Source organism: Mus caroli, unplaced genomic scaffold (genome assembly GCF_978045245.1).
Source record: "Mus caroli unplaced genomic scaffold, Mus_caroli_1 scaffold_6, whole genome shotgun sequence".
Classification (NCBI taxonomy): Eukaryota; Metazoa; Chordata; class Mammalia; order Rodentia; family Muridae; genus Mus; species Mus caroli.
In genome coordinates this window covers 97,806,791-97,824,085 of record NW_028227261.1, presented here as the reverse complement: position 1 = coordinate 97,824,085, position 17,295 = coordinate 97,806,791, and the positions used below count along the sequence as shown (strand labels likewise).

At 42.9% G+C, this 17,295-nt stretch overlaps 1 protein-coding gene across 2 annotated transcripts in view; it reads right to left on the bottom strand.

Moving 5' to 3' along the window:
* The window catches only part of Ctnnal1 (catenin alpha like 1), a 52,655-nt gene that overhangs the window by 2,547 nt on the left and 32,813 nt on the right, over positions 1-17,295 (bottom strand). For both annotated transcript variants that reach the window (XM_021160014.3, XM_029476273.2), the window contains 9 exons: positions 17,054-17,140; positions 13,902-14,060; positions 11,540-11,632; positions 10,540-10,690; positions 8,680-8,717; positions 4,585-4,635; positions 4,323-4,477; positions 2,787-2,835; positions 407-463 (listed from right to left, as the gene is read on the bottom strand). In XM_021160014.3, coding sequence (XP_021015673.1) covers positions 407-463; positions 2,787-2,835; positions 4,323-4,477; positions 4,585-4,635; positions 8,680-8,717; positions 10,540-10,690; positions 11,540-11,632; positions 13,902-14,060; positions 17,054-17,140 — 840 coding nt within the window. The remainder of the gene's footprint in view (positions 1-406; positions 464-2,786; positions 2,836-4,322; positions 4,478-4,584; positions 4,636-8,679; positions 8,718-10,539; positions 10,691-11,539; positions 11,633-13,901; positions 14,061-17,053; positions 17,141-17,295) is intronic.

The window sequence follows — 17,295 nt, the reverse complement described above, 5'->3', positions numbered from 1 at the left end:
TGGCCTCGAACACATAGAGACCACCTGTTTTAGTCTCCTGAGTGTTACACCATACCCAACCTATATCTCCCCCACCCCGTGCTTATATTTTAAGATATAAAAATAAGAAATAATTCCATTTTTTAGAATGGCTTCATTTCCACAAATAATAAATATTGTGACATTTTGTCTCTGTGCATTCTAGACAAGGTTTTCCACTGGGCTAGAGCCATTCTACCCCCAAGGAATATTTATAATCACACAAACATAACACAGTATAACAGAACAACAAAAGAACAGGATAACATAACAGAATGTTCTCAGAATTTGCTCCTAGCCTACGACTTGTATAACTTTATGTATCAGTAAAGTGTTTCCAGTGTGGGCATATGGAATCACTAGCATGGGACAGGGAGACATGCATTACCTGTTTTGAAAATGACTGTACACTTGAAGTAAGCTTTAACCCCTCTGCAGCAAAAACCTGATAGAGAGGGAAACATCACTATTTTAGATCAGCATCTTCTGGATGGTTAGAAAACAAATATTACCAATTCTTTCACAGTTGAAAAATAACGCAGACACTAAGGATGAGCCTCGGAGCTCCAGAAGTTCCTCACTGTGTCACAGGAAACATAGGGTTTAGCTAGAATCAGAAATTCTCCCAGACCTAAGACAAAATCCCCAGAGAGGCTCCTGTATACCTAAAGACCTCCAGTTAGTCTGTAGAGCCACATGGACCTGGGATCCACAGCCTCATCAATTACCTATTCCTTTTTGACAGCATCCCCAGATCACTTCATAAGATCTCCAGTTATAGTGAGATGCCAAAGCTTTTAAATTCATACTCCATTTTAGAGAGCCTGACCTAAGTTTGAACTAACAAACTGGATTCTAGCATTAATTTCCAAGTTGCTCCCCCAACAGAACCTGAGCCTAGCTCCAGTCTCTAGGCTAATCCCCAAATGACCACCAATGCAGAGGGGGAACAGAAGTTAAGTTTATGATATGACTCCCAGCACCAGCCAATTGTGTTAAAGGCCACAGCAGCTTTCCAATGAGATGCTTGCACACTTACCCCCTGCTTGCTGCTTACTACAAAGCCTTGCCCAGATAGACTTTCGGGGCTCCCCACCCACCCACCAAAACCATTCTGTGTGATGGTGGTGCTTTGAGGGAGGGGGGCCCAAGTTAGCTTCGGTAATAAAGACCCTGCTGTGAGTTGCATCACATTGGCTCTTGTGTGTGTGTTTGGGGATCTCTAACATTTCCCTGACACAACAATAGAGAGGAGCCATTTTTTTTCAGTATGTAGCCACTGGTAACTTGATTCAGTAAATACCCTCACAACTGTACACATGTAAGCAACCCCAGTTAACAAGTGGGTTATAAAAAATAAGAGACATGAGAATAGGAAGGCCATGACTTGAGAAGAAGAAAAAGCAAGTTCCAGAGGGAGAGGGGAAGAATAACATCAAAATGCATTATATACATGTGTACATTTGTCAAACAAGTGGGACCTTACTTTTTATTATCCTCAAGTCTGAAAGAGTCATGAAGCCTGGGGAATGAGGTTAGGCTAGAATTCTGCTGTTTCCACCTAACCATGACTGAATTCACCTCCAGACACATTCCACACCATATGAGCAGACCAATCCAGACTGTTAAATTTTACTGTAATTTTGTCTGTCACCTTGCATTTTATAATTTGGAGAACAGATTATGGAGAGGAGTAAAAACCATGGACAGACGAGGGCAAGGGACAGAACATGTAAGACCCCTTAAAACACCACATCGTGGGTTGCAGACAAGGCTTGACTGGGATAGCAAGAATACTTGCTGTTCTTTCAGAGAAATCATATTCAACTCACAGAGCCACTAAGCCACAACCACCTGCAATTTCAGCTCCAAGAAATCTGACACCTTCTGACCTCTAAGGGCATGCACGTGTGTGTGCGTGTGCACACACACACACACACACACACTCATACACACATGTGATTTACGAAGAAAACTAGTCCTGGTAGTAAGCTAGATCAAGAATATGGATGGAAGGGTGAACCTGGCAGTCATCAGCGTAATACCTTGTCATTGGCGGATAACATGAGCTCAATGTGAAATAGCCCTCTGCATCTTTCCTAGCCCTAATGGGAAGCCAGCTGGCTTTCTCATAGCTTCGGCAGGCACTGAGCGACTCTCTTCCTCTCAAACCTCATCCTCCCACATCCTCTCGGGTCTCAGAGCTTCCCTGCTGTTTCTGTTTGACGGAATGTCAGTCATTATAAAAGCACAGGAAAACTGATAACTCGCAAATCTCTGTCCATTTCCGACACTGGCCTTTGCATTCAACATGGGCAAAGCACAATGCTTGATTTCCACTCTAAACCTAATGCACTCCCTTGGAGTACCGCACCTCAGTCAATATCATTAGCATTTATTGTGTCAGTTGAGTCAAAGCCTTTTAGAACATCAGCTCACTCCACTGCTTCCCAAGGCTGAGTGGGCTCAGCACTGTCACTCTTGCAAACAAAGAACAGTAGGGTTCTGAAGAGATGCCCAGCCTTCCACTCCACTACGGCTCAGCACCTCATCTACATGGACGCTGCAAGGTTCATAGCATAACTGCCATCACACCTGTTCTGCCTCTGACTACTCCGACCCTGCTCACCCTTCCATCTGTCACCTCAATAATGCACCTACTCACATGACACCTTACAGAAGCCGCCTTTCCAACCTCCCTCAGTTGCCTTTTCCTTCTTACCTCACGGGATCTTATCTCTCTGAGTACTTGTGGAAACAAAACATACCTCTAGGAAGTGAATTAAGTCCTGGGAAGTTTTCAGTGGCCCCTCTCCTCTAAAAAAGAATAAGTTATTAAAATAAATATAAATATGAGCCTGGAAATTGGCTTATAGAACATTAATGTTTTAGAGCATTGTTTTAGAGCATTCTGTATATTAGCAGAACTCAATTTGTAAAGAATAATATGAACACTGATAATATTATAACATTATTCGTAAAACACTTTAACCATGACTTCCAAAGTTCAAGGCATATGTGTTAATTTCATAATGCAAAGAGAGCTGAGACCAGCCAGGTGGTTAGTTCGATTTGTCCTTTGCAGGCTGCTTTTATTTTGCCTCATGAATAAACATGAGCTCTGATGAGATGTCTCAACCAAATGCATTTTGTATGCAGTGAAAAGCGCATCGGACCCTGGCAGACTCAGCTTCAGCTTCAATGGGGCAAATATAAAATTCCAGTTCTAAATGTAGAAAATAATCATAATACCACTTGTGTTGACCAGTTTTATTCAGGAGTTTAAGCGCCACCAAGAATTACGAACTATGGGAAACGAAAGGTCAGTTCCAACAGAGCAACCAGCAGATGCTCCAGAGGAGCTATGGCCTAGGTATAAATCAGGAGATGCACGCTCCAGCAGCAACTTCTGCCCCTAACGGCTGTGAGGTGCGAGCAAAGCCTTCCGGCTCTGATGCCTGTCGGGAGGAGCGACTGAATCACATCAGAAGTTGCAAAGAAAACTTGAAGGCACTAGGCTGTCCTAAATATTTTATTAAGAAATATGAATTGTCGGCCAGGCAGTGGTGGCGCACGCCTTTAATCCCAGCACTCGGGAGGCAGAGGCAGGTGGATTTCTGAGTTTGAGGTCAGCCTGGTCTACAGAGTGAGTTCCAGGACAGCCAGGGCTACACAGAGAAACCCTGTCTCAAAAAACAAAACAACAAAAAAGAAATATGAATTGTTATATGAAATAATTATAATACATTATATAGCTGATTATAATGATTTTAAGCACTTGCCTAAGGAAGGGCTATAAGCATGCCTAGAAACAGTACAGATCTCCTCAAGACTCCTTCAGGCTAGCAAGTGGGCTGACAAGAAGTACTAGATGAGACTGGTGTGGCACAGGATTTAAGGAAAAATGTCGGGGAAACATGCAGAGACAGTGATGGAATAACAATGTGTGCTTTGACCACAAGGAGATATTGACATTGTGGAGACATGCCTAAGTGAACGAGGCAGTATGTATACATTCATGCATTACAGGAATTGTTCTCCTGAGCCTTAGTGTTTCTGTACCAGCCCACAGAGCTTGAGCTAGCCTCTGCTACGCCATGGGGGTTGCTCCTCTCACGTCTCAATCATTTCTTAACTTCGTAAAGGTTTATTTATTTATGGTGCACACCTGTAGTCCCAGTACTCAGGAGCATGAGACAGGAAGGTTGCTGAAAGTTCTAGGCCAGCCTGGACTGTTGTCTGAGACCCTGTCTCAAATAGCTGAACAGGCAAACACGTAAGCACATCGAAATGGCACTGCATACCTAGTAAATAAATACAGAGAATAGGCCATCCTGGACATACTGCGTCCATGTCGAACGATCTCGTTCTCTTCATCTTCCCATTTCTCGATTTCACAGTCAGCATCAGAGGAGAGCAATCCCAGCTTCAGCCCGAGCTTTGCTATCTTGGCTTGCTCCTAGGAACACACAAACACCCGGGAATCACAGGTCTGTCCTTGGAAGGAGGGTTTTACAACTCTGTCTCACTATTGATACAAGACTGTAACACACCCAAAGAGCTTACCTCGGAGTCAGGTTTGTCAGGCTTTAGTGACTTCAGGTTTGCATTATTCTTCTGTGACAATAAAAAGATTAGAAAGTTTTAGCATTTAATTGTGAGGAAGGTCGTCAGTAATAGAAAACATGCCAACTGGTAAGGAACCCTAACTGTACCATATCCAGCAGGTAATTAAATTGAGCAGTTAACTACACTTGTAAATGTTCTACTGGGTGAATTCAGGGCTATGGGTCATGTCCAATCTGCTCTTTGTGTTACCAGCTGCCCACACTTCTTTTCACAGGGTCTTTAGGGACCTCAAGGCAGCACCTAAAATATTCTCAGAATCCACCAATATTGTCCTCAGAGCTCCCTGACTTCTCTGTTACAATAATATTGTATTATTAATGCAATAATAATAGTATTGTAACATTTGAATGATTCTGATGAAATGCATTTGTAAGGATGCTCCTATTGGCTATGTCTCTATAATCTAATGCCTTCAACACTTTGAATTTCAATACCCTGGTTTTGCTGCCGTCACAGTGGCTAATCCTGAAGCTCATGCTGTAAGGACCTTACACTTTGAATTTAGGATTTACTGTAAGCCAGTGCTCAGTGGTCTCCTATTTTAGAAAGAACACAGTTGTTTTCACATAACTATTGGGAACTAACTCATTGCATGTCCTCTAGAAGGGAAGAAGCCTACCATAGGTCACCAGACTGGTCCAGAAATCCCTGCTAACTCCAGCAACACAGAGGCACAATCTACCATCACTGCTTCTTTGAAATATATATTCAGACTTTCTTTGGAGATGACAGTCCACAGTGAGAATTTTTTCTACTCTCAGACATGTCAGGAGCTCCCATAGTTAGAACAGGCAGGACAAGGAGGCCAATAGAGACTGGCCAATAGCTGGAGAAGCCATTTGGTCCAGTGGAAACACATATTCAAATCACACACACACACACAGAGCATATATATTTACATATATATATATATATATATATATATATATACATACATGCAAGATGTGAATTACAGCCAAATAAACATTGATGTGCCTGTCTAGCTTAAGAAAAACATCAAGATTTTTAACTTCTTGAACTTTAAGTGTGTGGGTGTTCTGCCTGCATGAATGGTCTGTGTGCCATGGGCATGCCTGGTGGTGCCCTTGGAGGCTAGAAGAGGGCATCAGGTCCCATGGAGCTGGAGTTACAGCTGCAGTGTAGCTGCTAGTAATTGAACTCAGGTCCAGCATAACAACACTAAGCCATCTGCTAAGCCATCCGCATAGCCTCACCACCAACCTTTCCAAGTATATATACAAAGCGCAGTGGGTAGAGGTCCTTGCTACCTGGCCTGACAGCCTGTCTGGTCCTCAGAACCCACACGGTGGGAAGAAAGAACCAACTCCTTCAGATGTCTTCTGGCCTGCACATACATACCTACCATGATCACACCACACCACCCCCACCCAGAAAAATGAAATAAATAAATAAGTAAAAATAAAAACAAAAGAGAAAAAGAAAATGTGGTCAAGCTTGCCACCTAGTGGACACTATTTGGAACTGCACTTCTGTTATATAAAGCTGAAGATTTCCAAATATAAATATCAGAGGACTCTCTGGAAAAGGAGCTACAGTTCTCTAAAAATATAGTTAGCTGTGCTACATTCAACTGAGGAAGTGGTTTATATTTTGAAATTCTGTTACTAAAGAATTTATTGGCCTACAGAGTTCAATAAAATCTTCCTTCCATGAACTCACTGTACTGGAGACGGAGCTTGGGCCTGTGTAAGGAGGCAAGTGCTTCAGCAGTGAATCCGGGCAGGAGCACTCCCTACAACAGGAGCACTCCCTACAGCAGGAGCACTCCCTACAGCAGGAGCACTCCCTACAGCAGGAGCACTCCCTACAGCAGGAGCACTCCCCCTCTTTTCTTGTTTTGTTGTTGTTGTTGTTCATTTTTGTCTTGTTTTGGGAATCTGTCTTACAGGATGACATCAGATTCATGATCCTCCGGCCTCAGGCTTCCCAGTGCTGCAGGTGTCCACTTGCTGCTGTATGATGTCTTTTCTTATCCAAAACTGTTTTATAAGAGGCCCAACTTACAGCATTTAAAACAATCAACCTATCTTTCTTTGATTAAATATAGCAGTATACTAATTACTGTCATTTATTGGATTCAAGGTGGATGAAAATGGAAAAATTAGATAAAACGTATACTACAAACTTTTGGCAATAAATTAAGACACAGATAACTATTTCTCAAAATGATTTTGCAGTCTCATCATTGTTTTTCTTCTACCTATATTCAGTTTACAAAAGTATTTAATCTCTGAATCATAGTGTGGATGCAAGTGACCACAGTGCCCAGAAGAGGGTGTCTGATACTCTTGGGCAGCAGTTACAGGGGGTGGTGAGCTGCCATCCATGGGTAATGGGAACCAATGTCAAGCCCTCAGGAAGAACAGTATGCACTCTTAGCCACTCAGGCATCGCCAGCCCCTGGTCCTTTTGAAACTCTGAGAATTGATTTGTCTTCTGTCCTCTTCCCTACAGCAGCCATTCCTGCTGCCGTTACTGTTCCAGGCATGAAAGTTTCACTGTCTAGCTTCTTACTCCTGTTACTCCCATTACTCCTATTACTCCCGTTATTCCCGTTACTCCCGTTATTCCTGTTACTCCAATTACTCTTGTTACTGTCTTTGGATACTCGCCATGCCCTCACCACCAGTTACTATTAATAATTATTAATTTCTGTTTTCTCTTGATTCCCTTTTTATATAAGATTAAATATGTACTAACTAATAATTGCAACTATTAGTCACAATGTGGGCAGTCTGGTTAGGATGTTATATGTGTGAAATATACCACAGATTTTTGAAGATTTAAGATGACAAAGAGGCTAAAAAGTTCCCCACAGCCCATGCCGGGTGGTAGAGTGATGCTCGGCACTCACTGGGAATAGAATTTGATACAAAGCCAACTTTGCAAAGCTCTTTTTCTTTGCATAGTTACCTAAATGTTTAATTGCATATGCCTTTATCATTGAGGTAATGAATCACTTTATTATTATTATCAAATTTGGACCAGACAGTGCTAGGCAACAGAAATCCACAGCACATAAGGTATTTTTCAACTTGTTCATCCTTCAGCACCTTTGTCACCCAGCGCCCAATACAACACCAAGCCAACAGGAGGTCATCAGGGGCATTGATGACCCAATGCATCTGTCTCTTTCCACCTGCTGTACAATCACACAGCAGAGTGCTCCTCTCTTGTGACTGGGGAAATGGTTATTGCTTCCTGTTGGGTGTAGTCTTAAGCCTTTCCCTCTCTCACCGGCCACCATGATTTCTTCTCTCTGAGAAGCTACTTCTTCGGCCAGATTTTATTTGTTTGTTGTTGCCCCCCCCCCTTCTCAAGCCTGGGTATCAGGGCACGTGATTGCTTATGGACACTAATTCACGTGATAACTGAGCCATATCCATAATTATAAATGTCATAATGTTATCTACAGATGAATGCTGAGGTCACCACATGGCTGCATGAGTAACAGGATGGTAAAAGGCTATCAGCCAAAAGAGAAAAACTTTAGTTCCTAAAGGGACCTTCGGAGCACCCGCCAGCTAATTACTACTCTTTATTTTCTTTCTCACAGGCAGATTTTTGCCTAGGTAAAGCACACATATTTTTTTTTTTTTTTTTTTTTTTGAGTCTGGGTCTCACTATCCAGACTGAATGGTATTTTGACCAGGCTGTTCTCTAATTCACAGTGGCCTGCCTGCCTCTGCTCCCAAATCCTAGGCATTAGAGGTAGGCTACCAAGACTGGCAATAAGTGTGTTAATATACAGAAAATAATTCCAACGACTTTGGGAATTACATCAGAAATATGTAAAAGAAAGCCACTTGCCAGTTCACAGATTCCATTATTCTCTGACCCCCCAAAGCAGAACACAAATATTAAGAGTTCAGGTCACATGTAGGCTGCGTGCTGGACATATACTATCCTAGGTCTCCCCTGCTGCTGAGGGAGGGGAGTAGCAACGGATAAAGAGAGCAGAATTGAAATCTGAAGACAGGCATTTGAAGCGTGCAGCGCTCCTGTACTTACCATGGGCTTTGGAAGTGAAAGATGGTCGCACTTCTCTCCTACAAATAACACACATCACTTAAGACCTTTCTGCTGATACAGTTGTATTACTCACATTTATTTAACTCTTACAATCGCAAACAAGAAGGTTACATAGTTGTGATAATCTAGACGGTCAATTATATGTGACTCGGATGTCACAGCATAACTTGGTTTGCAGATATGAGCACTATCAACACCTGCACCTCTAAGGCACCTACAATGCCAGAGCTTACACCCAAGTGAAGGGAAAATGAAAAGCAAATATGTCATTGGGACTGACTTCCATTTCCAGGCAGCCGCGATCAGAGTGATGCTTACAGCAGCCTGCCGCTCCCCAAACCAGAATCCTCGCATCAGGACCAGCATCAGTTCTTCTCCCCTTCCTCTATACACCAAACCCCATCATCTCCCACTACCACACAGTCCTCATACTTGGGGAAAGGAAAATCCCAGTGGACAAGACAGGAGAAGGAAGTGAGTGGACCAGTAACATGAAGTTGATTACAGGGAAGGCAGGCAGCCTGCAAGGTCCAGTTCTCACTCACACACACACACACACACACACACACACACACACACACACACACACCCCGCTCTATCTGTTATCTTTCTTGCTTGCAGATCAGTTTACAATAGATAATAATTTTGTTTTATAAAGCTAGTCTCTGATTTTAATATAAGATTTGTAAAATAAATTTAAAAAACAAAACAATAGCATAAAGAATCAAAACTAGAAAGTCACTTTCACCCACGTTGCTACTTTCCAAATACACTTAACATTAACACATCACCATCATCATCATCACCATCACCACCACCATCATCATCATCACCACCATCATCATCACCACCACCACCATCATCATCATCGGGGTTTTTTTTTTTCTTTCTTTTTAAGGATTTATTTATTTACTATGTTACAGTGCTTGCTTACATGTATTCCTATACACCAGAAGAGGGCACCAGACCTCATAGATGGTTGTGAGCCACATGTGGTTGCTGGGAATTGAACTCAGGTCCTCTGGAAGAGCAGCTGGTGCTTTTGACAACTGAGCCATCTGTCCAGCCCTATCATCGGTTTCTCAAAACAGGATTTCTTTGTATACCAGCCTGGGCAGTCCTGAGACTTGCTCTGTAGACCAGGCTGGCCTCAAACTCCATCATTCCCATGCCAGCTTAGCATTAACATTTTAATGGTGAAAAAACAAAAACCAATTCTTTGAGTGTCCTGGTTGGATTTTTCTGGTCAATTTGATTGATACAAGTTACTTTTGGTCACAGTATTTAGCACAGCAATAGAAACCGTAAGACATTTAGTGACCATCAGTATTTAATAAATATTGTAGTTGTCAGAAAATAAAATAAATAAGTATAAATTTTTAAATTTACTAAGGAAAGAGATTCCACCCAAGCAGAAGGAAGGCATTTCAAAAGTCAAATAAGTACATTCGTTTCATTATGAATTCAATATAACTAATCAGAGACATTCTGTATTGTATAAGAGCTTTTTTACTAAAATGTTAAAAGATGCGAAGAAACAAAAGGCTGGCTTGATTTCAGTAGGAAATCCAATTTAGATATTCACAGTCTAATTTTATTGATTAGCTATTAATGAATATAAAAACAAAAGATAAGAACAAAACAATAATTTTGTCATTATTTCTATAGGAGACATTTTATTACCAAAATAACTCATCTAGGCTATAAGTTAATTAATTTTGTATCCAAGTCTTGACATGGAAAACAAAGCACTCATACAGTTATATTAATATATATCCATAAATACATACATAGCTAAAAGCTGCAGTAACATGCTTCAATAAATGGACAGTTTCTCACCTCGCCTTCCTTCAAACACATCACTGATTTCCCTCAGCAGCGTCGCCATGTCACTCATCTGAGACTCCCAAGCTTCACAAAACACATCCAGGTTTTCCTTAGCGATTTTGCTAGACGGGTGCAACGTCAACGTTTCAGCAGCAGAAATGATCTAAACGGGCATCAGAAGCATGCGTGTGACCTTTAAAGTCTCAGCCCTGGGAGTCATTCTGGACATTAAGTCCTTACTGATGAATTTTCACATTGCCACTTCTGGTTATCAGTCAGTATTTTAATAGCAAAATGTGCAATCTGCCTAACTTGAGAGAGTTACTCTGCATCTAATGGAATCTTGTTCAAAAACTTGCATGGCCAGAAACGTTGTTTTTGTTTGTATGTTTTTATTTACTAATGTTATGTGTATGTGCGTGTGTGTATGTGCATGTGTGTGTGTGTGTGTGTGTGTGTATGTGTGTGCGTGTGTGTGTGTGTGCGTGTATGTGTGTGAGTGTGTGAGTGTGTGCACAAGTACAGGCACAGGCTGGTGTGTATGTAGAGGTTGGTTCTCTGTTCCCACCATGTGGGGCCTGGAGCTGTCACTGGCTGCTCAGCAGTCACCTTTACGTACTGAGGCATCTAGCTGCCCCTGCTTTGTTTCTTAAATCAATGTCCTTAGGAATTATTGAACTGAACTGTATTTTGTGGCTTGTTATATACTGATATATCTTTCTTTGCAAGTATATTAATGTGACCTGCATTATAAACAGCTTCATTTAAAATAGATATAATCTAGCATTTCAGTGAAATGTGCCAATTTCAGTTTGGCAGAAAAACCAGATGATCCAATGAAATGTCAGCCGTGTTCCAGTACATCACCAACCAACTTCCAGTGACCCACTTTCTCTCTTCTTCCTCTCAGCAGATCTGGCCTCCACTGAGGCAGACCTTTCTGCTTGTTTCCTCAGTCTGCTACACAGTCAAATAACACACAACATAGAGAGAATAACGTCCATTTCCATACCTGTTGGCCAGTCACCTGAAATGTCTCCTCTGCATGTATGCACGTTATCTCAAGGGGTTCTGTGCCGGATACATGCCGCAACAATCGACATGTCTGCAAAAAACCATGTCCACAGGTCACCTTCCACACCCTCATCCTTCCCATATGATTCTTATGTTTACAAACCTAAGAATGGATCTGTACATGACCGAAGGCCAAAGCAGGAACAAACATGGGCAGAGCATGCTGTTTCCGCTCCCTATCTGACTGAGGCAAGGTGGTCACAAGACTTGAGAACCACAGGGAACCTTTGAAAGGTCGAGCTTAGTGTGTGTGTCGCTGCATCTGCCTCCAGGGTCCTGCTGCTAAACTGACAAGTGTCACAAGCTACGGCTCTCTCAGGGCTGAGACTTTTCCTCAAGATCAATATATGCACACGTCTTTCTTCTTTGAGCTAGCAATGGATTGGGTAGCCTGGTTATAAAGAAGCAGAAAGCTGCCTTTAGAGAAAATTAGTAAACACCCTGAGACTTAAAAGGAAACGTTTTGCCTTTGTTTTATAGTTTAAAAGGTTTGTTATAGGTTTCCTAAAGTTTCTTTCTCCACGGCCATAATAATTGGTTTCTACAAAGAGCAGAAGCAAATCTATTAAATAAAGGAAATAAATAGCCACTTTGAGAATGTTCCTTAGAGGTTTCCAGGCTGCTGTGTAGACAAGCAGAGGAGAGGAAGGCAGGCTCAATAGTCGCATCGATGGCCTTTAGGATTCTTGGGCAGGGCATAGGATAATATGAACTGTATTTGTATATGCTGTGACAGTTGGAATGAAATGGCCCCATAGGCTCATAGAGACTGGCACTATTGGAAGGTGTGGCCTTGTCGGAGTAGGTGTGGCATTGTCAGAGGAAGTGTATCTCTAGGGACAGACTTTGAAGTCTCAGAAGCTCAAGCCAGGCCTCGTGTGTTTCACTCTCTTTTCCCACTGCCTATGGATCAAGATGTAGAACTCTCAGCTCCTTCTCCAGCATCATGTCTGCCTGCATGCTGCCATACTTCCTGCCATGATGATAATGGACTAAACCTCTGAAACTATAAGACAGCCGAAATTGAATGTTGTCCTTATAAGAGTTGCCATGGTCATGGTGTCTGTTCACAGCAGTAAAACCCTAACTGAGACACAATGGCCAAGACTGATCTCACACATGCATGCATGATTAAGGATTTTCTGTTTTCTTTTCTTTTCTTTTCTTCCTTCCTTTCTTCCTTCCTTTCTTTCTTTCTTTTTCTTCCTTCCTTCCTTTCTTTCTTTCTTTCTTTCTTTCTTTCTTTCTTTCTTTCTTTCTTTCTTTCTTTCTTTCTTTCTTCTTCTTCTTCTTCTTCTTCTTCTTCTTCTTCTTCTTCTTCTTCTTCTTCTTCTTCTTCTTTCTTCTCCTCCTCCTCCTCCTCCTCCTCCTCCTCCTCCTTCTTCTCTTCCTTTTCTTTTTAAACTAGCAGATCCATGGTAACATTTTTAATGAGTTAAGATCAGCTGGAATTGTAATTATACAGCAAGTGCCAGGTGACTCCCTGGGTTGGGGCAGAGTGGGAGAGTTCAGGAAGGGTCAGAGTGTCTTCTCATTGTCCTCCTCCCTTCTCCACTCAGCTTTCTGCCTTGGGTGGCTAACTTGGGTTTGCCATAGCTGTGTTTGGACAGAGGAAAGGAAAGGGAAGTTCTTTCCTTTACTGGGTCACCCTGGGCCATCAATGTGCTTAGTTCACAGACTTCCAGGTTCTGCCTCCCCCATCAACTTGCCCTGGCTATGTAATCACGGGCTCCCCCACAACTATCTATGCAACACTGAGCCCAGCTCTCCTGCTAAGCACTTGTCACAGCATGCTAGCTTCAGATTCAAACAGAAACAGCGTTACTCCACTGCACCCCAGAGCCCAGTCTGAGAAGACAAAGAAAGGAATACTTAAAAATATTTTTTATGGGCTGGTGAGATGGCTCAGTGGATAAGAGCACCCGACTGCTCTTCCGAAGGTCTGGAGTTCAAATCCCAGCAACCACATGGTGGCTCACAACCATCCGTAACGAGATCTGACTCCCTCTTCTGGAGTGTCTGAAGACAGCTACAGTGTACTTACATATAATAAATAAATAAATCTTTAAAAAAATATATATATATATTTTATGGTTCTAGTACATTTTATTGTTTTGTTTTAGAGGCTAAACTATTGTCAGAACAAGGTAGACGTGTGTTATACCTTACAGATTCCAAAGAGAAGAGAAGGCAATGCTCAGATGGGTAGGTTAGTCAAAAACATGTGATAATATTCTCTCCATAATTTTGCTATCATATGGTGAACCACAATTTGTTTAATAAGCAACTCTATTACTCACCTCCACAAGCTGTTCTTTCTGCTCAGAGAGTTTACAGGCATACTCAGCCAAAGCTTCCAAATTTCCTTCTACTCCAGTAACTTTTAATGCTTTTAAAACCACATGATCAGCATGGAATTTTAACAGGTCGGCTGCCAGCTGCATGGCTGTACAATGGAGCTGAAGGAGACAGAAAGGCATCAGAGCAGGAAAGGAGACAAAACGTTCATGACCCAGCAGCCGAGAAGAGCCCCAGAGACTACAGAAGAGAACCCCCACAGTGCTGAGGTGGAGAGAACCCCCACAGCGCTGAGGCAGAGCAGCCCCTGTGGTCACAGGAGAAGGCCTGGGATGTGGGGAAGCATGGAACTCCTCCCAGCAGCCGGGTGTGTGGAGGACTAGCCCTGGCCACTCTGCCAGCCAGGCCTCTCTGCCAGCCAGGCCTCTCCCACACAGCCTCTCTCCCTGTGGAACATGCTTCTGCTGTTGATAAAGATGGTGAGAAGTGGGACAGAATTAAGAGTTTACTGCTCAAGGGCTGGAGAGATGGCTCAGCTATGCAGAGGGCTGTCTGCTCCTCCAGAGGTTCTGGGGTGGATTCCCAGCAGCCACATGGCAGCTCACAACCACCTGTAATTGCAGTCCCAGGGGATCTTTCACCGTCTTCTGGCCTCTTTGAGCACTAAGCATACACTTGGTGTCTAGATATACATGAAGGCCATACAGCCACAGACAGAAAAACTTGAAAAATTTCAATGTTAAATAAAACTTTAGTGTTCAGACTACTACAAGGAATATCTAACAGAGGGCCATATCATCAGCAGGTTTAAGGGAACAGTAATACATCTCAAGCAAGGCCTAGATTTAATTGCCAGTATTGAATAAATAAAGAAAACAAAAACAAAAGGCAGCAGTTGGGGTGAACAGCTCACCAATATGTAATGGGCCTCAGTCTAATTTACAGCATTTAAGAATATCACTGAGTGTGTGTGTAAGTTACATGGCAGGTGGTTTGGGATTTGTTAAAAAAAAAAAAAGAATAAAAGGGACATTACTTTCAAGAAAACCTGACTATGAATTAAGCCTGGTAGAATGAATCGATTTTTTTTCTCATTGAAGTAACCGGATGTCAATTCAAGTGATAGGATAGGACTTTGTATAAAATAAACAGAGGAGCTGTCTGCATTTATCAACCAAGTCAGAATAATCACAGCCAAAAAGGCACTAAACTACTTTCCTGTATGTCACAGAAGGATTTTAAAGGACCTAATTCAACCAGCGGGCCTTAGAGAATATCTAACACCATGTCTTTGTGCAACTTGTCCACGGCGGCTGAGTGACTTGCCAAGGTCTTATAGCTCTTAGGAAGGCCGTGAGGACAACTCATTAGCAACAAAAGAGGAAGAAGCCAGAACAAATACCCCATTCCTGTCTGCACTGTCCAAGGGCAGCTTTTCCCACCCTTAGATTAAAAGGCTACAGCTGACGTGGCAAGGAGACGAAGCCTGTAGGGAAGTCACGGGTCACCAAGGGTCTCACGCAGCACTCACAGCTCAGCAGCTCAACAGTTAATTAAATCTTAATGTGAGGAAATCACATCCTTCTACACTTACCAGGAAACGTAAAGGAAGTCTCAATAGAGCTGTCAGTCTCTGGTTAAAATGTGAAACACACGACCCACATACAGTGCAGAAACAAATACCCAGAACCCAGTCTCACTCTCCAGAGACTTGGACCCGCTTCAAAAGCACAAAGAAATAAACAAAGCAGAGATAAGGGTAAGGAGAGGTTTTTGTGAGGAGGATCAGGGAGGGACAGTTTGGCATGGGAGTTGCAGTATTGAGGTGTAGGGAACAGAACTTCTGAAAAGAAAAAAAAAAAAAAAACCTGTAAAAAGCATCCATTAGAGAGAAGGTCAGAGTTCTATCTCTACAGTAGGAAGCCATAGTGTGGCTGTGGCTGTTACTGGCCTAATGCTCAATGGTAGAGCACTTCCCTAGTATACCTAAGGCTCCATTCCCAGATCTCCAAAAACAAACAACAACAACTGGCTCCAGACTGTGACACATAAGGGCACAGGTCACAGGAAACTGTCCTCCCCCAACTTCCTATCTTCCCTCTTTGTGCCTCAGCCGGGCAAAAATCGGTATCAGCAGCCACAGCCCAAAATGGCAAAGGAAAGAGACCCTGGGCTCTGTAAGTCATAGCAGGGCTGGGGTGCTGGGCGGCCGTGAGGCAGTCCTACAGCCGCATGGAAAACTCTGGAAGGAACCTTCAGGATCTTTCACTGAGAACAACCCAGAGCTTGGACATCTGCACAAAGGGCCAGGCAGCAGGCATGGAGGCTTTGCAGGCACAGAGGCAGTGAGGCTGCCCAGCTGTAGGACACAGACAGAGAACAGTATACATACTACACACAAATATCCAGTGTGTCCCCAGTCAGGGCTGATAAAACCAGACGGCCGTGAGGCAGCGCAAGCAAGGCTGACGGAGAAGTGGCCTCAGGACTTGCAATTCCGCGTTGCCCAAGTCAGTCATGGGTGAATGCACTTACCTCCAGAACAAGGAAATCTCCTCAACTCAAGGATGTTTGTTAAAAACAAAATCAACTTTCACTCCAATGAGGCATAATTTATACACAAAATGCTCCCACTTTAAAGGTACAGTTTGATGGGTTTTGCAGATATGTAAGTCATAGAACTACCTCCACAGTCAATGTTTCAAACATCTCCATAGATTCAGAAAAGCCACCTCTGCCCCTTTAGTAGTAAATACCTCAAATGAAGCCACTGATCTGAGTCCCGCCCTTGAGATCTAGTGCTTCCCCACCTAGAGTTGTTTTCTCAGTTAAAGCACATGCCTGCTCACTCTTCTGTACCCGGGTTCTTCACTCCGTGTGTGGTGTGGTCTGGGATTCATCTTACCGCTGTGTTGCTGGGCGGTATCAGGTAGAGCTCTCTTAAGGTATCTATCGGTTCCCAGCTATGGTGACTAAGGCTGCTATGCCTACTCCTGTGAGAGCTTTGAGAGTAATGGTGTCAGTGAGTGGCAACTTCACACTAGTACCCAAGGGAGAGTCAAGCGTTGTGTAGGAGCACACTGATGTGCAGGCGCTTGGCGTGCAGCCTACAGCTCCTACAGCATGAGGGAGGCTACGGGGTCAGACTCCTTACTTCTCTCCTCAGCTCGTCCAGGCTGTGGCTGATCTTCAGAACTGTGAGTTCCAGCTCCTCGGCGGCGCTCTTTGTCTTCCTGCTTTGCTGGAATTTTGAAAAGTATACATGTAGGTCACTTTACCTTTTTAATCTGTTACAACCAATCAAACTGTCACTATAAATTATAGTGCATTTTAATACCATTTGACAATAATAAAAGTGTTCTTGTTTCTTTTGTGGTGCTACTCATAAAGCCAAGT